This window comes from Mustela lutreola, chromosome 15 (genome assembly GCF_030435805.1).
Source record: "Mustela lutreola isolate mMusLut2 chromosome 15, mMusLut2.pri, whole genome shotgun sequence".
Classification (NCBI taxonomy): Eukaryota; Metazoa; Chordata; class Mammalia; order Carnivora; family Mustelidae; genus Mustela; species Mustela lutreola.
In genome coordinates this window covers 12,629,985-12,656,334 of record NC_081304.1, presented here as the reverse complement: position 1 = coordinate 12,656,334, position 26,350 = coordinate 12,629,985, and the positions used below count along the sequence as shown (strand labels likewise).

General features: G+C 45.8%; 1 protein-coding gene across 1 annotated transcript in view; it reads right to left on the bottom strand.

Moving 5' to 3' along the window:
• PRKCA (protein kinase C alpha) overlaps positions 1-26,350 on the bottom strand; it is a 393,909-nt gene that overhangs the window by 236,493 nt on the left and 131,066 nt on the right. Inside the window, exon 3 of the mRNA XM_059148178.1 lies at positions 5,245-5,327. Within this exon, the coding sequence (XP_059004161.1) occupies positions 5,245-5,327 (83 nt within the window). The remainder of the gene's footprint in view (positions 1-5,244; positions 5,328-26,350) is intronic.

The following is a 26,350-nucleotide window of genomic DNA, read 5'->3' as shown; positions in this document are numbered from 1 at the left end:
CACTAAGTACTGGAGGAAAATGAACGCACACCCACATGCACCCGGGAAGCCCCGAGCACCCCGGGGCCCTCCAGCAGGGCGGGCGGCAGGGACAGACGGCATTTGAGCGGAGCCGGTTCGAACGAGCAGGAAGCATTCCGGACTGAAGGACAAAGCAGCTGGGCAGCTGAAATTTTAGAAGGTGAAGGTCAAGAGTCTGAGGAAGTCTGCCCTCTAGGACCCAGCCCACCGCCCCCCCCCTGCCTCACCCCATCTTGGTGGCCAGAGCCACCAAGAGAAAAACCTCAGCTCAGGGGATCAGTGGCATCTGACGAGGCAAAAGCATGGTCGTTTCTTTCCAAGAGCAAAAATCACCCCCCAAAGGCAAGGCTTGTCCATGTCCTAGTCCATGCCTTAATGGGGGACCGAGGGGGTGGCAGGAGGAGGTTTGTGGTTTCTCAACATGGGCCGGTTTTATCTCTTTGTGGTCCTGCAAGATCTTAGACATGGGGGTGAGATGCTGGGCAGAGCGCCAAGCTGTTTTCTGAGACTGCACAAATCCTGCACTGACTCCAAGTGCCTTTCCGACACCGACTCTCCCCTTTTCCTCTCTTCTCTCCTTGCTGAGCACCGGGGCTGCACCTGAAGTCTCAGAAATGCCTGGCTTTCATCGCCAGACCTGCTGGTAGGGAGGGTCTGGCATCCCGGCCCAGCCTTGGTGGGGAGGTGGGTGGTGCTGGGAGAGGGGTCCTTCCATGCCTCTGTGGAGCCCAGACACCCCTTCTAATCCCCAAGGCTCCCGACATGTCTGCATCCTTTCAAGGAGCCTACTCCTTGAGTCTTGAAGATGGTCTCTGTTCAAAAGAATTAGTGGTGATGCAACATGGGGGCTTAAGTGGGTAGGAGAAGAATCAATGAAACAAGATGGGATTGGGAGGGAGACAAACCATAAGTGACTCTTAATCTTACAAAACAAACTGAGGGTTGCTGGGGGGAGAGGGTAGGGAGAAGGGGGTGGGGTTATGGACATTGGGGAAGGTATGTGCTATGGGGAGTGCTGTGAAGTGTGTAAAACTGGCAATTCACAGACCTGTACCCCTGGGGATAAAAATACATGTTTATATATTTAAAAAAAAATTTTTTTTTTAAATCACACCTCCATTTAAAAAAAAAAAAAAAAAGAATTGTTAACTATTTCTCTCTGGTTCCTGGAATCTGGGCAGTGCTAACGTCACCCTTTCCAGTGCCTGTCCTTTCATCCTGAAGAGGTAATCCGGTATCCGTGCACCCCCCAGGGTCTGCCCCTGCTTGGTCCCTGTGTGGGGAGGCCCCGGAGTCTGTAGGGCCAGCCTCGTTAAGCAGCACATGAACCGTGTGCCTTGTAAGCACTTGCCATGTAGGAAACAAACCTTCATCGAGAAACTTTAAGATTTTTCAGGGGAAAAGATGCTTAAGGGTTTTTTTTCTTAAGCTGTATTTTGTGTTTGTATTTGTGTCCATTCCATTAAGTGGCCTTTCCCATGCCCTTTAGCACTTTTGTAAATGTCTGAATGGAACTTTGAAGGATTACACCAAGGTAGTAGCTAGCAATGTCTCCACTGACAGCACGACCTGGCCACGGCACCCCCTCTTTCCTCTCGTGGCCTTGAGTCAACCACAAACCTCTTGGACCCTCAAGGGCCAAGTCACTGTGCCGCCGGATCATTTACATCTTTCTTCTATGGGCTTCGGTTTCCTAATCCATAAAGTAAAGCTAACCTAGAGAATTCTTTAACACCCTTTCCAACTCTCTAATTCTAGGACTTTAAGGCGTATTCAAGAAAAGATAAAATAAGGAAATTCTACCATCTCATCTCAGCACTGTGTCCTGACACCTTTGTGCTTTCCGGTTACCCCCCTGCTGCATTTGAGTCTGGGCAGCTTGGGATTTGTGCAATAAATAAATCACCCTGCCCTCAGACAGCCCTGGCTGCAGGAAGCCCTCATCGTCGACCTGTGGATGCCAACAACCAAGACGCGAATTTTCTCTTTGGAAGAGAATGTGCAGACTGCTCAAGTACTTTTCTCCCCCTCATATTTTAAAAAAAAAAAAAAAAAAAAAAAAAATCTCTTATCTTCACTTCTGCAGATATTAAAAGGTGAAACTGAGCATTTCCGGCAGATCAACACAACACGGGGGACGGGGGGTGGGTGGGGACAGAGCTCGGATGAGCATATCAGATCACAGGTGTGTGTCCCGTTTATCATATGACCAACAGACCGGCACTAAGGCTTCCTGCCTGGCTTGGGGACCTAGGAGTATGGTGGCCTCCTAATAATCATCAAAGCAGGGTAAGAACTTAACAGACATTAGCTAATCTGTAGCAGGCACCAACCAAGACTCCCCGTGTAAACAAGATAGTCCTGCGCAAGCGGGGATGTATATGAACTCTGCGTAGTCACCAAAGCTTTTAGATTTCATGACATAAGCAGAGAGCTGGCCTACAGCCCTTCTAGGAAATTTTAAAACAGCATCACTCTGTCTTCCTCCTACTTCTCTGCCTGCTCCTCCTTGGTCCCCCTCCCTCCCTGCCGTCCCTCTTCCAGCCAATCTACTCGAGTTCTCTTCTGGGTCCTAATCTCTTGTCTTCTCATTCCGTCTACCCCCATCTCTAGGCAAGATGAGCTCCATGCCCAAAGCTTAAAACTAACCAAGAACAGAGGAACCTGCATCCTCAGAAGGATGCACTGTACTTCCCAGCTCCGCACCTGCATTCACAGACAACTGTCTTCTCAGTGTGCGACTTCTCAAACTGCACGTGTCTGAAGGGAAGCCCTCGATCTGTCCTATCCCACACCTTCAAATACAGCTTCCCGCCGTGGTCTCGATGGCCTCCTTCCATTCTTGGGTTTCAGACTGAAGCCCGAGAGTTTTTCCTCCACATCTCCATCTCCCTGTATGCCCCACCAACGGCCGAGAGCTGCTGATTCAGCTCCTAAAATTTATCTCAAATGAGTTCCCTGTGCCCATCCCTATTGCTGCCACCTCCCTCGAGCCCTCATCACCTTGCTCTCCGGACCGATACTTCATCCTTTGCTTGGTTCTCCCCATCTTCCCCATCCATGAGGCCCCCTTCCTAACCTGGTCCATCTCCCATAAGGAAACCAGGGAAGCCCTTATACCATGCAAACAGGACCAACATTTTTCCTAATTTAAAGCCCTTCTCTGGATCCTTATTGTTCTTAAGATTGTGTTCAAAATCCTCAACTGCCTGATGAACAGCTTCTTCTTTTTCTCTCCCACACTGAATTTCCCATTTCAGCACTTTCTCACTTGCTTTCCCCTTCGCCTAAAATGGTCTTTCACGGGGCTCCTCATGCCCCACTGCGCACGTGCGAGCGCACACACACATCCCCCTTGTGCATGCCTATCTCCTATATGGTCCCACAGCTTGGTTTAATGCCATTCCTTGGGGAAGCCTCTGACCACCTAGAGTAGGTCCTTGGGTAAACACAGTCAGAGAACCTCTACCCTATTTTAATGAGTGATATCTTCCATGTCTATCTTCCCCCATATTAAGTACTTAATAACAAGTAACTGGGGTACATGGGTGGCTCAGTCAAGTGTCCAACTCATAATTTTGGCTCAAGTCATGAACTTTGGGTCATGAGATCAAGCCATGCATCAGACTCCACACTCAGTGGCGAATCTGCTTGAGATTCTCTACCCCGCCCCCCGCCTCTACTTCCACTTCCCTGTGCATGTATATGGGTGCCCTCTGGTTTTCAAATAAACGAAACTTTAAAATGAACAGATAGATAGCACTTAACCAAAAGAAAGAAGAAGTGGAAAGAGGGAGAGAGGCGGGGCAACAGCTACACTCCTACGGGCCCCCTGCCCCACCCCACTCCTGCTGGAGCCAAAATGGGAGAATGGAAGAATGGGTTTAGGAAAATGAGCAAAATGGCCAAAGAAACACCACATGATACTCGAGGCCAACTTTCAGGAAAGCTGGTACTCTTCATCTGCATCTATTTTTACCTCTAAGATGCCCCAAATGGAGACAATAATCCAGAAAGAAGAGGAATGTGCAAGGGCCAGATGGAGTACACTACTGTTTTGTAGGCAGGTGGGTCGTTCACGGACATGGGCTTTCTGGTCCCTGCAGACAGAGAACAGGATGATCTCTGAGGCTCTGGGGCACTGGCTCTGTGGGCCAGGGGTGGCTCTGAGCCCAAGGTTCCCACTCTGTGTGGCTTCCACGAGTACCTTCACCAAAACACAGCATGTTTCCACGTGCTCAGGGCGCACTGGTCCATTCCTTCATTACATGTGCTAAAAACCACGCACATCTGAGCCCCTCAGAGCTCACCATGAGTAGGCCCTCTTCAGAAAAGGGAAGAATTCAGTCCTGTCTGCCCAGACAGAGCTGCTTTGAAATCTGTGTTTCCTGATGGGAACAAGAACCAGAGGTAGGAACCACACTCGGAGCACGTAATTTAAGTATTAGTGACTGAAATGATCCAGCAAAAGCAACTCAGAATAGAAAGGTTTCCTCTTCCAGTCCTCCTCTGCAAAAAAAATTTTTTCCCGCTGTTAAAATATTTTCCACGTAACAACCCAATTTTCCGCTCAATATATTTTAGATATTGGGATTTCCCGTGCCTGACTCCCACTCTCCTTTGCGGATCCTACTTTCCAGTAAACAAGAGATGTAAGAGAGATGCTCGCTAGAGACAGGCAGAATTAGGGCACAAATAAAATTATGTGTTCACACATGGGCAGCTTCATAGATCAGTTGTTCAGTGGAACAGATGCTAAATTATTTAAATCAAGAGCAGCATTTGTAATCCATAATGAAAAGGCAGGAAGGATCTCATGGAAGTGAACTAGGAGGAGGTAGTTACATTGGCCCAAAGTAAGGACGGACCTCTTAGTCCACACACCGTTAGGGTGGACAGTAAAGGGTGATTTACGTTTGTTGGGAAATTTGTCAACATTTCCGGAAAAGAACCACACCGTGTTTGTGAAAGCTCCTGCTGTAAAATTGGTGAGGTTAGTCCTCACACGGATACCCACAGTGGAAGGGTAAAAGCTACGAAATTCTTCTCCTGCCAGGGCTCCAAAGGACTAGAGATGTGTTCATCAGTACGAGCTGACGTTATGCAGGGCTCACGGACAAGTCTTCCCATCGCGAGTGTGTGCCCCAACAGCTGGGCCGGCATTCAAAACGGCGAAGTCAGAGATCTACATTAACAGCAGGTAACAGTTTCCAGACTACTTACATCGGTGTCGGGTCCCTTATCCGCACCCGGACAAGAAAAAGTGACAAACTCATGGCACCTCTTGTGAACCACAAAACAGCAAACTGGTGGAGAGAAAAGAAAACTAAAATTAGTAATTTAATACACAGGCTGTGTTTTTCCAAAACGAGGCTCTAGGTCCCTCTAGACGTCAGCTTGATTTCACTATAGACAGAGTCTCTAAAAGCAATCAGAAGGCATTGTATGCGAGACTCGGCAACATTGGTATTTATTGGACTTAGAGATAATAGAACCATAAAATGTCAGGCCTGACAGGGCCCAAGGAGACCCAAACCCTGGTTCCTATTCTCTAAAGTTGAGGGGATCGGACAGTGATTGTTAAGATACTTGCTCAAGATATAAACTGGAAATCAAAACTTAAACTACTTTGCACAGTCCTATGCCAAACGCATGCATATAAAGGGGGAAAAGAAAAAAATAACAGATCATACGTAGAGTGACATCCATGTGTGTTATAGAACTTCCTCAGCAGGATTCTGAATTCAAAGAACTCATTAAGACACAAACCCAGAGAGTGCCAGGGGGGGCCCGTCGGTGAAGCGTCTGCCTTAACCTCAGGTCATGATCCCACGGTCTTGGGACTGAGCCCCACATCAGGCTCCCTGCTCAGCAGGGAGTCTGCTTCCCCTCCCTCTCTGCTCCTCCCCCTGCTCATGCTCTCTCTCCCCCTTGTCTGCTCTCATTCTATCTCAAATAAATAAATTCTTAAAAAAAAAAACCCACAATCTATAAAAAACAGCCCTTTGAAACAAAAAAGGGAAAAAAAAGGCAAACACCGTCACACGTTCCTGCACGTGCATGCTTGCCATAAAGACTATCACCAGTTGAGGGACGGCCCCACAGATCTACCACAGAGCAAATATTTCCCAAGTTCAATGCGGTTTTGATAAATATTCAGGATGGGTCAATAAAAGAATTGTTATAGAAATTAATAAGTAATCCCCTAAGAGGTTCTGTGGATGGTATAATGTGGAGGATCCAAAAAAAGATCAACGACCTGGTTAGTCCTTCCTCGAGAGCTTGGAGTCTCTAAGGGTATGATCAACTACTCCACTGCTCTTTGTTGAACAACGTGCTAAAAGATATCACACCATAAATAGTGGGTGAGCCCTAAGTCGTTGCCGCAGAAGGAACAGAACTCCCCAGAATCGGAGCTCTTTTCTCCCCCTCCCCACAATGAGACCACAATTCCTGGCACATGTGGCCATAGACAAGCCAACTGAAGACGGTCAGTTGTTCCAGGAAGGGGGAGAAGGTGGCAGGTTTATGGCAATCCCAAGAGGAGAACAAGTCCCAAGCCTCGTGCAAGGAAACCACACAGAGGGCCCAAGTGGCCACAAAGACACTCAGGATGTTTTTGATGAGCGTCGGCAGCCACGTAAGATTTGAACAAGAGTAACGTGGACAAAAACGGTGCTTTAGAAGGGCTAATGGTGGCAACAGGAAGAACTGAATGGACAAGATCTGGGCCAGGAGGCCCAATTAGAAGCCTCTTGCCTGGTCTACAAATGAAAGTAATGGCCCATCATTATTCAGTCTGCTAAGAAATGAAAACAACAGATGCCGGCGAAATTGCCGAAGAACAGACCTGACTTTCCAAGGGACCAAAGCTCCTGCTGAGTGTCTTATTATGTGTCATTTGGATGGGTCCCTTCACAGTCCGTACGGAGTCTTCATGACGTGATGTAATATGCGTCAACACCTACATTGTATCAAACACAAAATATCGTTTCCTCTTTCCTTCCACTGTGTCCTAAGCCACTGACAGGAGGAAAAAAAGATGTAAGAGACGATGCCAAGATTTATACATGGGAGACAGGGAAATGAATACCTGAAAGGAATTACATATATATTTAAAATATACATATTACGTGTGTGTGTGTGTATGTGTGTGTGTTTTAGATAGATGAAATAACCAGAGCATGAAGATGTGGGTATGCCCTGTCAGGGTAGTGGATAACGGACAGTTGTTTTTTTTATGAAATAGCTTTTTTTTTTTTTTTAAAGGTGGTCATAATACAGTATCAGTATAAAAATATTTCTGTTAAAAAAAAAGTACATGAGGGCACCTGGGTGGCTCAGTGGGTGAAAGCCTCTGCCTTCGGCTCAGGTCATGATCTCAGGGTCCTAGGATGGAGCCTCCCATCGGGCTCTCTGCTCAGCGGGGAGCCTGCTTCCCCTTCTCTCTCTGCCTGCGTCTCTGCCTACTTGTGATCTCTGTCAAATAAATAAATAAAATCTTTAAAAAAAAAAATATGTGGGCCCGGAATGAGCAGGTGGCCTTGGACATAGGAGGGGACCATACACAGGAAGCTGACAACAGAAGAGGTCTTGAAAAGCATCCTTTTGGGAGCAGAGGTGCCCGACGGAAGGGTTCTTCGTGGCCGCCTGCCCTTCCCACCGTGACATCTGCCCGCCGCGGGGGCAGGAGAGGACAGTGAAGCCAGGGACAGCCAGCTCCCAGGCTGCCCCAGCAGGCCCAAGACTCCACGAAGGGCAGCACTTAGCTCCTCCAAGCCCTCAGAACAGCTTTTTCCACAATGTTCCTGCTAAAAGCATCCCCAGGGCAACCCTCCCTAAGGATGGGCTGGTGGTGAAGCGGAACCCAGATGGCACAAACCCATCTCATCGGCTCACTCTCCCCAGGCACGAAGTCACCGCTCACTCACTGGAATCAGAAAGCGAAATTATGCAAGGAAAAGGGTCACAGGAGCTTGATTTCTCCCTCACAATTGATCATGGATTTGGGGTTTAGAAGAGAAGACGAGCATTCGGATTCCCTTACTTAATCGGTTCGACATACGGGGCTTGGGTGGGGGGGGGGGGGTTAGTTCAGGTGAACATTAATGAAACCTGTATTTATCAAATCCATTTGGATGGCTTTTTTGTACCACTCCTTTCTATTCCCATCTACCGGTCCATGCTATTATAAATCTCAACCTGCCAAATATTTCTTCCGTATCCTCAAAAATAAAAAGAAAAAAGAAAAAAGTCTTATATCCAATTTTATCCCAAGAGGCCCTCACTATGCAGTATAATTTGCAAGCGCAGTTAAAAAAGTCTCATCTACCCCCAAAATTACTTCCTCCTAGCCTACCTTAGCTGCCTCTCCTCCTTCCTGCCTTACACATGAAAGTCCCATCTAGAAAGGTCTAGATACGGGCGCCTGAGTGGCTCAGTTGGTTAAGCCACTGCCTTCGGCTCAGGTCATGATCCCGGGGTCCTGGGATCAAGTCCCATATCGAGCTTCCTCTGCTCTGCAGGGAGCCTGTTTGCATTCTCTTGCATCCAGTCCTACAGCATCAACTCCGGATCATTCCCACAATCTGCCTTCTGCTCCTCCTTCTCAAACAGCTGAGAAAAATGCTACTCTAGACTCTTATGCTGCTACAGATTCAAGGTCAACGGGGCCCCTCTCCCCCTGCTTGTGCTCTCTCTTTCTCTGTCAAATAAGTAAATAAAATCTTTTTAAAAAAAAAAAAAAAATAGAAAGGTCTAGATTCACCCAACAGCAAGTGGAGAAATGGATCCGCTGAGAGCTGGTCATGCATGTGAGCTACCTGGAAGATAAAGGCCTTGTAAGGCTTGCTCCGAGACTTAAGATTCAGAATGGACGAGGAAGAAGAAACAACCCATGCCTAGGTGAGTAATAAGCAAGGAGAGAAAGCCCAGTTACCCCCTCCTCCTGTCCCTCTCCCACTCCCACCCCAGGGGCAGAGAAGAGGAGCCGTGTGGTGGCAGCCTCGGGCTACACACAGCATTGGTCTGGGAAAGGCCGCCCCGGGAAGATGAGCAAAGGTCAGAGATTCCAAAATGATGGCTGGTGGGCCTTGACCTTGGGTTTCAAGTTCCTAACTAAACTGCGTAATGCATCTTTTGTAAGATAATATAATGCAAACATTTGAGAAGTCTTGCTCGGGTAGCCGAAGAATGAGGAACAGACTGAATGTATCGGGTTGACCTGGAGATGGTCCGCATAGAATTTCCCCAGGCTAAAAATCAGGAGCGGTTTTTATTGATTAATTCTAAAGGTCTTCATCTCACCATGCTGTATGGAGCCAGGGGAGCTGGGGAGAGCTGGAGACCAGGCAGCTCTGTCACACCGTGTGGATCTCACACATATTGGTCTGACCTTGGCAGGCGGGAAATGGAGACACGCATCACGGAAGGGTCTTCCCGCTCCATGGTGTGTCCTGGAGCTGGACCCTTGGTGATTAAACAAGAATTTGCTTAAGCAAGCACAGGCTGGCCAAACAGAGATGAGGCCCCATTTTCCAAGACTTTGGGGGCATGTTTGCTTATATAACCAAATGACAGGTTTTAAAATATGAAGCTATCCTGTAGCTTAGAGTCACCGAGTAAATCTTCATTCAATTGTTTTCTAAGCACAAAATCGTTTTCCTCTAATCCTCTATGTGATACGCTCATGCCGCCCAACAAGGGATGGAGGACACATGAAATGCACAAAGCACACGAAGCGAATGACATAGGAAGACTAAAATAAAATAAAATAAAGCCCGGAGGCTTGGTCAAATAAGGAGTCTTCACGTTACCTGGCTTTAAAATGGAGGCGGTTTCATCGACTGATCGGAATCACACACTCATCTTACTTATGGAAGGAAACTAAATGGAAATTAAGGAGACTGTTCACCGTCTGTCAGAAATAGATTTCCAAGACAGAATAAGAGTCACCTACGTTTGGGTCAAGAATTCGTCATGGTTTCTGAAACACAGGTTGCGTGGGGATGCCGCCGGGTCCACGGACGTTAGCAGCGGTTCTCAGTCATGCTCGTTAAAGTGAACAGAACCCAACAAAGAATAATCTGAAAGTCAAATGCTCTGTGTGAGAGAAACACTCCCTTCTGACACTGTACCCCCATGAATTTGATCAGAATTAACTATAATGGTCTTGGCTCATTAGACCCTACCCCCGGAGGAACAGGAGAGGGCTTGATTTCGGCGCCAAAAGTCATCACGCAGACAGATGCCTTGGGGTTCTTGGTACTAGGCAGTGTTCTCCAGAGTGAGTTCGGGCAAGTGGCAAGCCCAGAGACGTTTTCTGTGTTTCATTTAAGCAGAGCTTTTTTTTTTTTTAAAAAAAAAAAAAAAAAAAAAAAAAGGCGCACAGTGAGCTGATGAAGGAATGAAGGAATGAGCTTCAGCTCCTGCTTCCTGCTTGTCAAGGCAAACTACTCCTCATGAATGCCCCCGACACGAATCACACGTAAATCAAGGAGGTGCGGGCGGCTGCTCTGACAAGAGAGAAAATTCTGACTGAAGATGATTAGTCACCACCTCATACCCACTAGGAAGATTATTAAGAAAACAAAACAAAGGGGCGCCTGGGTGGCTCAGTGGGTTAAGCCGCTGCCTTTGGCTCAGGTCATGATCTCAGGGTCCTGGGATCGAGTCCCACATCAGGCTCTCTGCTCAGCGGGGAGCCTGCTTCCCTTCCTCTCTCTCTGCCTGCCTCTCTGCCTACTTGTGATCTCTCTCTGTCAAATAAATAAGTAAAATCTTTAAAAAAAAAGAAAACAAAACAAAGTATGACACAGAGGATGAGGAGAAACTGGCTATCCCTGGGGAGACCAGAAGACGGTATAAAAAGTGAACACAGAACTGCCCTTGATCGGACAATCCCACTGCTGGGTCTCAGATACTTGCGCACCCAGGTTCACAGCAGCAGCATCGATAATAATTAAAGGTGGAAACAACTTAAATGTCCATCAACGGATGAACAGATAAAATGCGATATATCCATCCGATGGGTTATTTGGCCTTAAAAGGGAAAAATTCTGACACATGCTACGACATGGACCCTGAGAACCTTGTGCTAACAGAAAGCAGCCAGATACAAAAGGACAGATGCTGTCTGGTTCCGCTTATATGATGTACCTAGAAGAGTCAAACCCAGACACAGAAGGTAAAACAGAGGCTGAGGCGCCGGGAGGAGTGGGGCGTCAGCACTGAAAGGGTAGAGTTCTATTTGGGAAGATAGAGAGTTCTGGAGATTGAAGGTGGTGATGGTTGCACAAGGTGCCCCAAAATGGTCAAAATGGTAAGTTTCAGGATAGGAAGATTTTACAATAAAGTTTTGTTCATCAACCTGGGATGATATTTCTGAAATCATAAATGAGACAAAGCCTTTAGTCCTGTTTCCGAGAATTTTCTGTGGTTTTTGTTATTGAAATCAACAAAGACTTACTTGCTTCCATCACATAAAATTCTTAATAAAGGTAGTGACCAGATAGAGAGGGGGCATGGTCCTCCGAGCAGAGGAGGACCCTCCTGACTACTGAGGACCAGACAGGTGTCCCATCAACCCTCTCATCTCACTCACCAGCGGTCAAAGTCAATAATGCTGACAGAGACTAGCCCTTTAGACTGAAGGCCTGACTTTTTTTTTTTTGCCAAAATCCCTATGGCACTGATGCTCCTCCATCAACGTATGAAACAGGACCACCCTGTTTACACTGGACATGGATTGCCACATTCACAGAAGAAAAAATAAATATACTACATGTATCACTTTCCATCTCTCTTCAAGAAATCTTTACCGTTCCTTTTCAACCTGTCTGTATCATTTGCAATTCAGGTCAGAGTCAGGTAAAATGGAAGATATGCATAAAAACTCCCTGCTACCCAAAATTAATGGGAGAGGGTACACATTATATAACAAATCCCAAATTCAAGGAAAAAACCTACCACAGTTATGAGTCTGACATTGTTTAGAACTGAAGACTGGTAGCTGGCTGAGTTTTCTCGAGTTCCTTTTTTTAAATACATGAATGGTTGCCATCATGTGAGATGGTTTTAATTAAATTTTGCTTAGCTGGAAGGGATTAATGAAAGGTAGAGTCACATCAGGATACGATGAAATGAAAATCTCTAAGGCAAGTGAACCACTTTCAGCTTTGTAGGGAAAGTCATGAAAATCTGAGCTTATGTTATATTTGCATGCTCAAAGAAAATTATTGGTTTCAAATTTGTAACAATGAAAACAGTCTTCTCGTGGGATACATGTTCAAGTTGTGTGAAAACAAATCAAGTAAATGTGCTTTATCACATATTACTAGAAGGGATGACATTCTTCAAGGAGCACAGACTCTGCCTCTAAGAGTCTGTGCACATGCTCCTGGGAAACTCTCCAAGCCCCCAGTACCGCCTGATCCTAATCTGTGATGAGGGACCGCCCCCCCCCCACCTTCCCCAGGAGAATCACCTTTAACCTTTTCCTCTTTTCTAATGTCACCAAGTCCTACTGACGGCTTTTTTTTTCTTTCCTGCATTCCTTCCTGATTGGATTTAAGATACCTTTTGGAGAAAGCTCAAAGACTGAACATGAGTGTAAAAGAAAGGGGTCCCCTGGTCACCAGTCAGAGAAACCACACAACTAGGGTCGCCCTCTTGCCACCAAGACTAGAGCCTTAGTGTGAAACAGCCTGTCACACTAAGGAGAAAGAAACCAGCTCTCCGTGTTGGCATGGCACTCACCTCTAGACTCTGCAGCTACGCGAGCCATCAAAGACCCTTTCAGATTTTCATTTTCTTCAATATATACCTACACCTCTACATATACCATACAAGATACCTGAAAATGTCAGATCATTATCACACAGGCATTTCCGGTTCATGTCCTTGTACGCAGACTTCTCTGTACTTGGCAAGCAAAAGATACCTAAAGCAATAAAGGGAGACCTAGCAGATTGTGGGAAATGTACAAAGGGGGCTGAGAGGTAAGAATGAACTAGAACATGGAAACTCATGGGCTTCACTCAACGGCTCACGGGAATTACACAGGCTGGAGGAGGAGGCGTGACTGTGTGTTTAGTTTTAGACAAAGGGAGTACCCCCAGGCTGCAGGGACACCCAAATCCATGTGTCAGGCAGGCAAACGGGACTTCAAGCTTAGAGGCCCAAAGGCAGCTGGGGCCTGCAGACCCGATTCAGAGAGGCATCTGCACAGCTGAGAGCCGAAGGGAGAAATGGCCGATGAACTCCAAGGAGCAGGGAAGAGCCTCGGCAACGCCCACATCCATGGCTGAAGGTGGGAAGGAGGTGGTGGTGCTGAAAGTGAGAGGACAGAGTCCTGACTCTGGGGCCTGAGAGGGGCTGGGGGAAGAAGAATCTCAAGAAGAGTTGGGCAATCACCAATGTAAAGGATTCTTCCAGAGCCAAGGGGAAAAGCTGAGATTTGGCCCCTCAGGGCCCAAAAGCCACACACCTAGAAGAACACAGATAATGACAGCAACACAAATACCAACAGGCCCTTGATACACAGCCTCTCTTCTTCCTTATCTCCATAGTCTTCAACCCAGAACCGAAACTGGGTGGAGTTTTCTGATAGCATCAATATACAGCAGTAAAATCATCTTAATTCCTCAAGTAACTATGTATAAAGGCCCAGCTGTTCCATAGCACAAACAAAAATCCCTCAAAGTATATGACAAATCAGGCAACAGTGCTTGGAGGGGAATCCTAAGGCTTGATTTTTAAGCTCAGATCTGGCCGGGTTTTTGCAATTTTGAAATCATCTCAAGAACCCAACCTCCCTTTTAGGTCCATAAGGGCATATCGAACCTTCATAACTGGGAGCTATGACACCTGATCTGAACACTGACCATCCAACATGCACCCTGGGGTTCTGCTTTTTGACCCTAAAAAGAAACTGCATCCATTCTACACAAGACTACCACACCTGTAACACCAGACTTTTCTCGGCAATATTTTTTTTCTGAAGACCTTTTTAAGTGCTTAGGTTCACAGCAGAATTGAGTGGAAGGTAAAGAGATTCCCCATAGGTTTCCTGTCCCCGCACCAGCACAGCCTCCCCCACTGTCAATACCCCTGCCAGAGAGCTATGTTTGTGACAACCGATGAGCCCCACGGACACATCATCATCTCCCCACAACCATGGTTTATATGAGGGTTCACTCTAATATTTTCAAGTCTTATTTTTTCGGTCTCCAAGGACTCAAACTGGGATCTGAGACTTAGGGTTAAGAAGTCAAGCTTGGCTCTCGAATCCTGTGTTTTAGCCCCCCCCCCCCCCGCTAGTCTAAAATCTCCTTATTTTAGTGGAATATGACCAGCTTCCTTTGCTCAGAAGTAACTCGAGTCTAAGAGCGTGGGTCTGACTTGGAGGGAACCCAACACTGTACTCTCAGCAGAATGCGTACCACTTAACAGGACCTCAAACCTTTCCCAGAATGGCAAATGAAAGAAACCTCAGCTCCAGAACTCTGGGAAAACAGAAGGTGGTAAAAACACAATTTTAATGAAGAATGGACTCCTATAGCATAGATGAAACCTCTGAATTTATAACTTAATCCCATCCAGCCTGGGGTGGGCGCTCAGTGGGGATACACCTGTTTCTTACTAGGGTTATAAAAAAGCTACATTGTGACACAGTGTTGGAAGAAATATTCCGGAGATTACAAGAGGCAATGAAACGGAAGGAATCTCTTTCTTTGTCTCTAAATGTGTTTTTCTGAGCATGTCTATGTATGTTTCCACGCAAGCCTTTTGTGGAATGTCACTCATCCTCTATTCATTCAATGATTCAGTGAATATTTATTGAACACCTACTATAAACCGATACTTTATAAGACAGGAATGCCAAGGAGTAGTCAAATCAGTTTCTGCTCATAGGGATCGCAGGGTCTCTAGTTAAAAAGAAAAGCATGTAAAGGAGTAGGCATCTCATATCCTCTCTTCCTTACTTCTCTGCCTCTCCATTCTCTTTATCTTCTACTGTTTTCCCTCCTTTAATTTGTTATAAGGTAAAATCCAGGGTTTATTTTGCAATATTTATCACTGAATAGCTTTACTTTTCTCCATTTTAATTTGGCAAAATAGAACATATACTATTTAAAAATTTAGACAAATGGAAATACACAATGTCTGTAACTTGCTTTAAGAGACTTCAGCAAGAATTAAAAAAAAAAAAAAGATGAAATAGGATTGGTAAAAAGTCAACAATTACTGAAGCTATGAGACCATACCTGGTCTATTCTCACTACCCTTTGCAGGTATTTGGAAATGTACATCATAAAAAGCAAAGAGAATGAATAGTTAGACAGGATTTTACCCCTGAGCTTAAACTCTTCTCCAGCCACCCCCGCAATGAGTCAAAGGTCATTGAGAAATCATCCTGACAATATTGACAAAAAGCTGCTTAGAAAAAAACAGAGCAGACTTCAAAAATAAGTCACTTGTACACCTCATATGTCGAGAACAATCTCAGAGTTCTTTCACAGGACAGAATTTATGATCCTGTAACAGTGGTCTTTCTAGCTAGTCTCTAAAGTACCCTCAGGGTAATTTATCATTTCCACTCATCTCTCCTATGCAGAATTGCCAGATCCTGTTATGGGATGACTTGTGTCCTCCCCTACCCCCCAAATTCCTATGTGGAAGTTCTAATCGCCAGACTCTCAGAATGTGAAATTATTCGGAAATACAGTTGTTCTAATTCTTTAGGATGAGGTCACACTGGCCAGGGGTGGGCCCTACTCTAGTGAAACTGGTAATCTTATAAAAAGGGGAAACGGAGACACAGTACTCAGGGGAAACTCAGACACAGGAATGCCATGTGAAGACGTAGGCAGAAATCAGGATGATGCTTCCACAAGCCGAGGAATTCCAACGATTGCCAGCAAACCACCAGGCATAGAGAGGGTCATTTTCCTTCACTGTCTTCAGAAGAAACCAGCCCTGCTGAGAACCGTTATCTCTCATTTCTAGTCTCCAAAACTGAGACAAACTTGGTTAGGCCACCCAGTTTGTAGTACTTTGTTAAAGCAGTGCCTGGGTGGCTCGCTTGGTTAAGCATCCAAAAGACTCTTGGTTGTGGCTCAGGTCATGACCTCAGGAGTGTGGGATCGAGCTCCGCATCGGGCTCCATGCTCAGTGTGGAGTCTGCTCGTCCCTCTCCCTCTGTACCTCCCCTAGCTCACGATCATTTGCTATCTCTAAAAGAAATCTTTTAAAAAAATATGTAAACCAAGGCAATTTCTAGAAAGCGTTCAATAAATGAAATTTTAATCAGTGCTGTGTGTCAAGAAAACCACAACACCTCACTTCTCAAATGGAACCCAAGTTATTAAATCTACCACGTGGCCAGGGAAAGGATTCATACATAAATCAACTTCAGATTTCAATTAAGTGATATGAACAAGTAGTAAGGCTTCAAGTCGCTCTTCCCGGACAGCTCTATGTGATAGCATACCTGTACCCATGAAATTCACCTGTGTCACCGACGGAGACCGAGGATACCCTAGAGTCCAAAGCAGCAATGAAAAGCTCAAGGAAGTAAGAGTTCTGTTCATACTTCCAACAGGAAAAATAAGGGTGCATGAAGATTATGGGTGATTGTAAGCAAAAATTGTTTTCTAAAACCTGAATTATTGATATGAAATAGAAACTCTGACATTCAAAAAAAAAAAACAAAACAAAACAAAACAAAACAAAAAAACAAAAACAACCCTGGGGCACTGGTATAGCTTCATTTGCTCATGATTATAAAGACATTTAATAAAGTCAGAACTCTTAAAAGGTCCCATATAGGAGTATCACCAGAGGCTCAAAATTCAAATCCTTGACTCTGGGTGTGTATGTCCTACTTAATATACTAGCTGTGACTTGCATTCGAGATAACAAGGACAATCAGGATAATGAGGTTTGTATACTGCTGGGCTATACATAAAGGACTGCTCACCTTTGGTGGTGAAATGGCCGTTTTCTGGCTGGAGGTAGAGGAACCTATGACTTGAAATCCTCAGGGGACCAAGAGCCCAGGGAAGTCATCTTTAGCATTAACCTTCAAGAGGATGTTACTAATTTAAACATCACGGAGTCTGAGGACAGCAGAAGCAGGAGACTTCAGAAAGAAGCTGCCTCTTAGGGGGACTGAGTGGGTGGGTAATAAGGCCTAGATTCCTCTCTGCCTCTAGTTGGCTCCTGATTAATTCCAGGTTACAGTTTTATTCTTAAGTCAAAGTTTTGCCAGTCGCCTCAAGAGTCAACATCCTTAACAGGTTCAGCAAACAAGCCATTCGGTTGCAACTGAAGGCCAACAGCCAGGCTTTTCTGGCATTTGTAATTTTATAGCTTATTTTGAAAATGGACCAGATGTGGGGCACCTGGGTGGCTCAGTATGTCAAGCCTCTGCTTCCAGCTCAGGTCATGGTCTCAGGGTCCTGGGATTGAGACCCATATCAGCTCTCTGTTCAGCAGGGAGCCTGCTTCCCTCCTCTCTCTGCCTGCCTCTCTGCCTACTTGTGAGCTGTCAAATAAATAAAATTAAAAAAAAAAAAAAAAAGAAAGGAAAAAAGAAAATAGACCAGCTGTAAAGTTCCATGTTTTTTTAATGAGCAACAGCTACATCCCAGACATGGGCTAGACCCTGGTGTCTACGAAGATTAGTAAGGCCCGGGTACTCTGAACAGCTTCAAGTCCAGTCTGGTGAACAGTCAAAACTGATCATTTCAAGGTCATGAAAGGACCCTCAGTCAAGTCTTCCCGGTACCGGCTGCGAGCACCAAGGGCTCTTCTCCCGGCCTCACGATTCCGGAAGATGAGTGGCGGAAATGATTCTGTTGCCGAGGCTGAAAAAAGGACATGAGGTCGAGGGACTTTTTCTTAGCCCGATGCGCAGTCATCTGACAGAGTCTGCAGTAACACCTATGTAAAAATATGAAAATAGGCATGGACTGTCTCATGCAAACTACAGAGGCAGGTAGGCGGTCAGAGAAATCAAGCACTGATGGAAAGGAATGTGATTCATATCAGCCAAGAAAATATTACTCTTGGTCATGATTCATGGAAGGAAATTATGAAGTTGTTCCAAATATTTTAGTCAACACTCCTTTCAGAATCCGGTGCTTGCTCCCCACCCCCCCAACTTTGGTCACGTAATTACAAAGCTCCCATGGGTAAGTTAGGGAAAAGCGCTTCAAATTTAATGTTCTGGTTTGGCTTTGATTTCAGTCAATATTGGAATAGGGGTGGGAACGGTCTCAGAATTGAAAAGACACTGACGTTTAGTTAGAAATGCAGGCTTATAAACACGAAAAAAGAGAAAAAGAAAAAAAAAAGCAAATGTGGTACCGTGTTACTTCTGAAATTTGAGGGGCCTAACCCGGCAATCATTTTTAATTCTTAGAGATAAATACATGCAGAAGTGTTCCATAAATAAAATGCTTTCATATTCTTGAGATTACATTGAGTTTATGGGACAAAAATCTGTTTGCATTATTATGTAATTTTCTACCCATGTAGCATTTCCCCCGGCGTATCTTCGAGGACAATTCAAAAGAAGCCATAATACACTAATTACCTCCCTGTTATCGAATATGTTGGGAACTAATAAAGCATCAGGGATGTGGAATGTAACATAATTACAAAGCAATGAGGCTACAAGTTTCCACAAAGGAAATTAGAAAGTGTCCAGGGGATTCCAGTGCCCACCGGTAACAATGGTGAGCACATGGGGAAAGACAAAGAACAAAGTTTTCATACAAATAAGGACATTAGGCACAGACAGAGAAGAAATAAAATTTAAAAGACAAATCAACCTTACAAAATGAGTAGGTTACATTAATGAATTGCATGCTAGAAAACAAGGCAAAGGAAATTAATGACTCGTCATCAAGAATTTTAAGATCAAAGGGCTTTTAAAGTCTACACTTAGACACGATGCCTCAAAAAACTTATATTTGACAATAACCACAATATAGAGCTATTTACTGGTTTTTTAAATGTACATGTTTTCGCATGGGGAAGAATCTACAAGGATATGGACCACAGTGGTAAGGATATGGATCCCCTGTGTCTGGGATTGTGTTTGGGAAGATTTATTTTTACTTTTTTGTTCATCTGCATTTTCTAATTTATTCAACCATTAAGGTATTGACTAAAAATATAACTTTAAAGATGTTTATAGCACCAGGTGTTAAGACTGGAAAGTTCTTTTTGACTCTCTTAAAAAAAATTCCTTAGTGCATATTTAGAATTACATGTGTTATATCAAGTATCAATCAGGTATTTCTTTTTTTTTTTTTTTTTTAAGATTTTATTTATTTGACACAGAGAGAGAGAGATCACAAGTAGGCAGAGAGGGAGAGAGAGAGAGGAGGAAGCAGGCTCCCTGCCTAGCAGAGAGCCTGATGCAGGCCTTGATCCCATGACCCTGGGATCATGACCTGAGCTGAAGGCAGAGGCTTCAACCCACTGAACCACCCAGGCAGCCCCAATCAGGTATTTCTTGAATACAACTGAATGACTCATGCTGCCCGGTGCTAAGCCTTGGGGTATGCACAGAGATTAGAAAACAACTCAGAAATACGCTTGAGGACAGTGACTGAGACAAGCACAAAAACCAAAAAGCAACACAAAACAAAACCAAAAACCCCAAAACAAACCATGAAACTCTTAACATCTCATCTTTGTCTGCTTGAAAACCTTTTGTTCTCCCATAAGAAAGGATGAGATCTTGCCATTTTTGACAACATGAACAGACCTAGATAATACAAAGGGAAGGAAGTCAGAAGAACAAATACTGTGTGATTTTGCTTATATGTGAAATCTAAAAGACAACGAACAAAAAGCAGACTCAGACCTATAAATACACAGAGCCAGACTGATGGCTGGGGTGGAGGGGGAGGGGAAAGAGGTGGGCAAAACGGGTGCAGGGGAGTGGGAGATGCAGGCTTCCGTTTACATAATTTTTAAATGATGAGAGATGGGCACGCAGACATGTGGCACAGATGCTTTGAACCACATAATACGGAATATCAGAAATTGGAAAGAAGCTAAGAGTCCAACAGAGGAAAAGTGGGTTGGCAGGTGTGCATTTGAGATTTGTAATTACTCCACAGCCGTAACAACCGGGTGGTAAGAGAATATTTGCCAAATGAAGCAGGTAAGCGTCTAGAATGGTTACTAAATAAGAGAAAAGCCAGCTACAGCATAAAATGGTAAAAATCTTAAAATGCACGCACTATTCAACTCATTCATGAGGGAACCAGGAAGTTGGTAAAGCTCATTCTCACAAGAATTTGAGGTCACCCGGTAAGGCATTCTGGGAAAGGTTTGCTGTGCCTGAGAACGGAAGTGCCTGCTCACAGGATAAGGAGAAGCTTCTAGAACGGACTCTGCTGGTAACTGCACAATTCCATGAATATTAGAAACCACTGAATTGTTCCCTTTAAGAGTGGAAGATACATAATGTGAATTCTAGATCAAGGTTTTCTTTTGCTGTTGAAAAGTCACATTTATGGGGTGCCTCAGTGGCTCAGTGGATTAGAGCCTCTGCCTTTGGCTCAGGTCATGATCTCAGGATCCTGAGATCGAGCCCCACATCGGGCTCTCTGCTCAGCAGGGAGCCTGCTTCCCCCTCTCTCTCTGCCTGCCTCTTTGCCTACTTGTAATCTCTGTCTGTCAAATAAATAAATAAAATCTTTCAGGTAATGGATGTACAGCACTGTGTAATTTTAAGGTCTACAGTAGGACTTACTTATACAGCAAAATGACTACCACAGTAAGTTAACACATCATCTCATGCTGACACCAGAGAAAGCTTTTCCTTGTGATGAGAAATTTTCATTGTTTTTGAAATGCTAAAAATCAAACAAGCAGGTAGAACACTCTCAGTCTTTGGGTACTCTTGGTAAGCAATGTCCCTGTAGAACACTGAAAGGACAGGTCCTTCATGTTATGCCTCATTTCCAAATTTTAAAATCTTTTCTTAGCATTGAAATGGTATCTTTATGCCTTCTGAGATGGTCTTTGGAACTACTGGCAAGACTAAGAAAAAGAGAATATTTTGAAATGAAGAAAACCTAAGGAAAGGCAGAATCTGGCTAAGAGGAAAATTGAGGACCCCAAGAAACAAGGCAAGGCTGGGCCCCTGGAGGCCACTGAGGGGGTAAGCCCTTCTGCTCTATTTCCTATGAAGAAAGAACATACACCAGAGAATTTGAATGGCTGCCACTTCCAGAAAGAGGTTAACAGGACTAGAACTCGCCAGCACCTCCCACCTCCTTCCAAACCGGCTTCCTCCACACACAGGCCAGGCACAGACAGAGCCCCCGCCCAGCTGATCTAGACCCGGTGCGCATTGGCTAATGTTTTCTCCTGGCTTTGCAAAGCCTCCCTCTGTGCCCAGGGCCTTCCCTAGATCAGGCATGTCAGGAAGCCTGGCTAGGACAAGGGGAAGGCGGTGCCATGGTACACAGAGGCACAGGCCTCGAGGGACAAGCCAGCAGAACTTGGTCCCCCCCACCCTGTCAACCCCAAGAGCTGAAGACCCCAAAAGTGTGCTAAGTCCCAGGAGAACCAACTACCAAGAAAGGGAGTCAAAAACCACAGCCTCTTCCGTCCAGATGCGGTAGAGAATGAGCTAAGATTACAAAAAGGCCACCACAAGTGGGGAGGAGGGTTCCTCATGATACGCATTCCTTCAAACCTTGTCCCATGGCATTCAAAACCCTCAATACACAGCTGTGTGCTTGCACCTCATTCCGGGGACAGTCATCAATACCTACAATGTGCAAATACCTGTATCTGTGAAAGATACTTTCTGACAAGCAGACAAGATAAAATGTATCCACTTTGGATGTGAGTGGAGAGGGGAGGGTAACTTCTGTGAACCCATGGAAGGCAAGTTTCCCAAAGCGGGGGCAGGGTGTGGGGGTGGAGAGAAGGGAAACTGGGAAAGGTAGTATATACCCTAACTGACTAAATTAGAAACCCAAATTAAAAATCCATAGCTAGAGCAGGCTGATTCCACAAACTAGACGCTATCAAGAGAACAGCAAATAGTAAGGATAATGCAAATTCTCAAATGTAGCTTCAGTTCTATAGAATAACAGAGATCAACAACACAGATGAAGACAAAGACACTTTAACTGATACAATTAATTAGTATAGATACCAAAAAGCAAAAAGAGGCTGCATTAACAGATGTATATAATCTAGCATGGAGGAGGTGAAAGTTCCATACAAGCTTTCATTCCTCCAGAGACATGATTCAGGGTTCCAAAAGTTCCCTCATCGTGGTGCTTGTGGTCTCTTTGGTTTAGGGGAGACTTAGAACCAAGTCCTAAAAAGAATGGAGTTCCAGGGGCGCCTGGGTGGCTCAGTGGGTTAAGCCGCTGTCTTCAGCTCAGGTCATGATCTCAGGGTCCTGGGATCGAGTCCCACATCGGGCTCTCTGCTCAGCGGGGAGCCTGCTTCCTCCTCTCTCTCTGCCTGCCTCTCTGCCTGCCTCTCTGCCTACTTGTGATCTCTCTCTGTCAAATAAATAAATAAAATCTTAAAAAAAAAAAAAAAAATGGAGTTCCACCTGAAAGGGAAGTCTTAGCCTACAATGTAGTTCTCTGCAAATACTTTAAGGTCTGGTATTTGCAGAAAGGATTAAGCTTGTTCTGTCTGTCCCTAAAGGATGGAAACCCTATAGGACCCAAGAGTGAAAGTTACAGGGGATCAGATTTCAGCTAAAAGTGGATGATTCAGGGCTGCCTGAAAATGAAGGCGGCCTGTGGAAGTACTAGGGCTTACCAGAACTGTGAATACTTGGGGAGGCTCTCAGATACTCGGCCTGACCCAGATGACACATAAATTTTACAGTGGGTATATGTACTCTAGAATCCCAAAGCAATCACATTCTACCAAAGCAACTAACTGCAATAATCCCATTTTATTTTTTTTTTTTTTAAAGATTTTATTTATTTATTTGACAGAGAGAGAGATCACAAGTAGGCAGAGAGGCAGGCAGAGAGAGAGAGAGAGAGAGGAGGAAGCAGGCTCCCTGCTGAGCAGAGAGCCCGATGCGGGACTCGATCCCAGGACCCTGAGATCATGACCTGAGCCGAAGGCAGCGGCTTAACCCACTGAGCCACCCAGGCGCCCATCCCATTTTATTTTTTAACGATTGGTTTTATTTGACAGAGAGAGAGATCACAGGTAGGCAGAGAGGCGGGGGAGGGGGGAGGCTCCCTGCTGAGCAGAGAGCCGGATGCAGGGCTTGATCCTAGGGCCCTGAGATCATGACCTGAGCTGAAGGCAGAGGCTTAACCCATTGAGCCACCTAGGCGTCCCAATAATCCTATTTATAAAAAATTTTAGGGGCGCCTGGGTGGCTCAGCGGGTTAAGCTGCTGCCTTCGGCTCAGGTCATGATCTCAGGGTTCTAGGATCGAGTCCCGCATCGGGCTCTCTGCTCAGCAGGGAGCCTGCTTCCTCCTCTCTCTCTGCCTGCCTCTCTGCCTACTTGTGATCTCTCTCTGTCAAATAAATAAAATCTTTAAAAAAAAAAAAAATTTTAGTTCCTCCTAATCATTTAAGTTCCAAGAAATGAACTTCTAGCACGTGCGCGCGCGCGCACACACACACACACACACACACACACATCTAAAAGCGACTCTTCAGAAAGAAAGAGCTTTATTTCCAGGGCGGGGATGGTCTCAGCAGCATGTTTTTGGTTTTTTTTTTTTTTTTTTTTTAATATTTTTTTAAGATTTGGCACTTTTTAAAGAGATGGCACTTTTGCAAGGTACAGAGTGACAAAAGCCTTTCAACTGGTCTGACTCCTTGGCTGAGCAGACGTATTCTGAGACAACTTTCGCTGGGCATTGGGCAGGAAAGCTGAACAGCTAGGAGCCCAGGCTCCCCGTCCATTTTCAAGGTTCTCACGTGTGCACGCACACCTACACGAGACAACGTTACTGGAGATCTCGGAGAACGTCAATAGCACCACTGGTGTTGTTTCTTCTTGATTGGGCCACACTGCTGAAGGATCGCCATGTTAAGCTGTATAGGGCTGGGTTCCCTGAACGGGATTGATGACACGAGAAAAATCAAGACTATGAATACCAGTCTTCATGTCACTCTTCCTGAATGAAGGAAGGATGAGGCAGCTGTGCCAGAGAGAAATAAACTACAACCACACCGTTCACACGCAAGCAGTCAGAGTTCCAACCCTGCCTGTCTGGCATGAGGGCTCAGGCTCCTACCGCTCTGCTGGGCATAGATTAAGGCTCCCGCAATCACACCCCACCTCGGGTTATTAGGTGATGGTGCTCAGATCACTGACACGCTCAGATTTCCCCCACCGTTACCTGGATCTAAACAATGGGATGGGAAAGGTCTGGCTGGACAGAGGGACTCTACGGTGACTGAGGGTCGGGGCACCCAGCTGTTTCTTTTCTGAAGTCCAGGTGTTTCTGAAGGTGCCAGAGCCCAGGTATGAAGATGGAGTCCTGAGAAGGGCAGGGCAGCTCCAGTGGAGAGGGAGAGACGAGCAGCAGTGCTCCATGTGTGCAAACTGGGACAAGACCATGCGGTTAGCACGGGTGGGACGGAGCAGGGGCACTGGGAAGCTCACGGCTGGAGGCCGATCCCATGAAAGTCCTGGACTAGTGCAGACAGAGCAGGTACAGATGCGACGCCCAGGTGGGAGCACTGGGCAGGAGGGGGAGGCGGCCCACCTGCACAGTCGGGAAAGAATCTTTGATGCCGGAGCAGGAGAGAATGGACAGGTGACACGTCACAGGCCCTTCTCCCAACTCTGGGTAACAGTCTCCCCAATGAGGAAGAGGGGAGGAAAAGCAACCCTAAAGGCTTGGACTTCAGCCTGGCCGAGAACCAAGCTGCCCCTTTGCTACCAATCAGGAAATCTGGGTTCAAGCCCTTCAGATGGTGCAGGAGAAGCTGCTGTCTCTTCAAGAGGCCCCATTTCTCTCAAGATGGAAAAGTGACCTGCAGTCCCTGTGGACCCTACCCAGATTCTCCTGCTACTTTACATCTGGGAACCACTCGGGAGTCTGAGAGAGTGCGGGACCCGTTTTCCAAAACCCTTTTCTGCGGGGAAGTGCCTGGTGTGGGGGTTTGCCGGCTGAGGGCGCCCACCGGATCTGCAGTCTTGCTCCTTGGAAGACACTCACTCCAGGCAGCCCGCCTTCCACTCTGCTGACTCTTCACTTCCTTTCTGGCAACCGAGCACTCAATCCGGGAAGTAAATATGAGGTCAATTTTGTGGAAACACCTGATAATGGATTTCTGTTCCCTTGACAAAAAAAGAGGAGAAAATTGGAGAAATGCTAACAGGATTCATGGGGTATAAGTAATGACTTTGACTATTTTCACCCTGCTACCCTCCGTGAGCAAACGCGGATGTCTGCCCGCGTGTGGCTGTGAGCCGTGAGCAGGCGCGGCTCCTTCCCCTGCTGGTCGTAGCCCCTGGAACCCACAAGGCAAAACTTGGACCTTCCAAGCTGGACGTTGCCTCGTTGGTTGTGAATTGAATGTCAAGCCTCACTGATCGCATGGATTGATCCAATTCTGATTCTTCTACTTCCTCATCTTTCCCCTCAAAATCCTGTGGAGGAGCTGAATCTGTTCGCCCTGAGCTGAACCGGGGTTCTGGGCAGCCCCTGGTAAGCCATTTCTTCACCAGTGGTCAGGTGCCGACTTTACCACACCTTTCACGAAACCAAGTGGGGACAGGATGGACAGAACACCAGGAAACACAGATCTCCCTCTGTGCCTTTCAGAAATCAGGTTTAATTTCTACCTTTTCATTTTGTTTTAAAGATTTTATTTATTTATTTGACAGAGATCACAAATAGGCAGAGAAGCACGTGGGGCAGGAGGTGGGGGGATGTGGGCTCCCCGCTGAGCAGAGAGCCCAATGCAGGGCTCGATCCCAGGACCCTGAGACCATGACCTGGGGCGAAGGCAGAGGCTTTAACCCACTGAGCCACCCAGGCGCCCATCTACCTTTTCATTTTTATTTATTTTTTTTTAATTTTGATTTTATTTATTTATTTATTTAACAGAGAGAGAGAGAGAAATCACAAGTAGACAGAGAGGCAGGCAGAGAGAGAGAGGGAAGGAAGCAGGCTCCCTGCTGAGCAGAGAGCCTGATGTGGGGCTCGATCCCAGGACCGTGGAATCATGACCTGAGCCGAAGGCAGAGACTTAACCCACTGAGCCACCCAGGCGCCCCAACCTTTTCATTTTTAAAAAGTAACTTTCAGTGTTGCTTTCTAGTCCTGATATAGAAA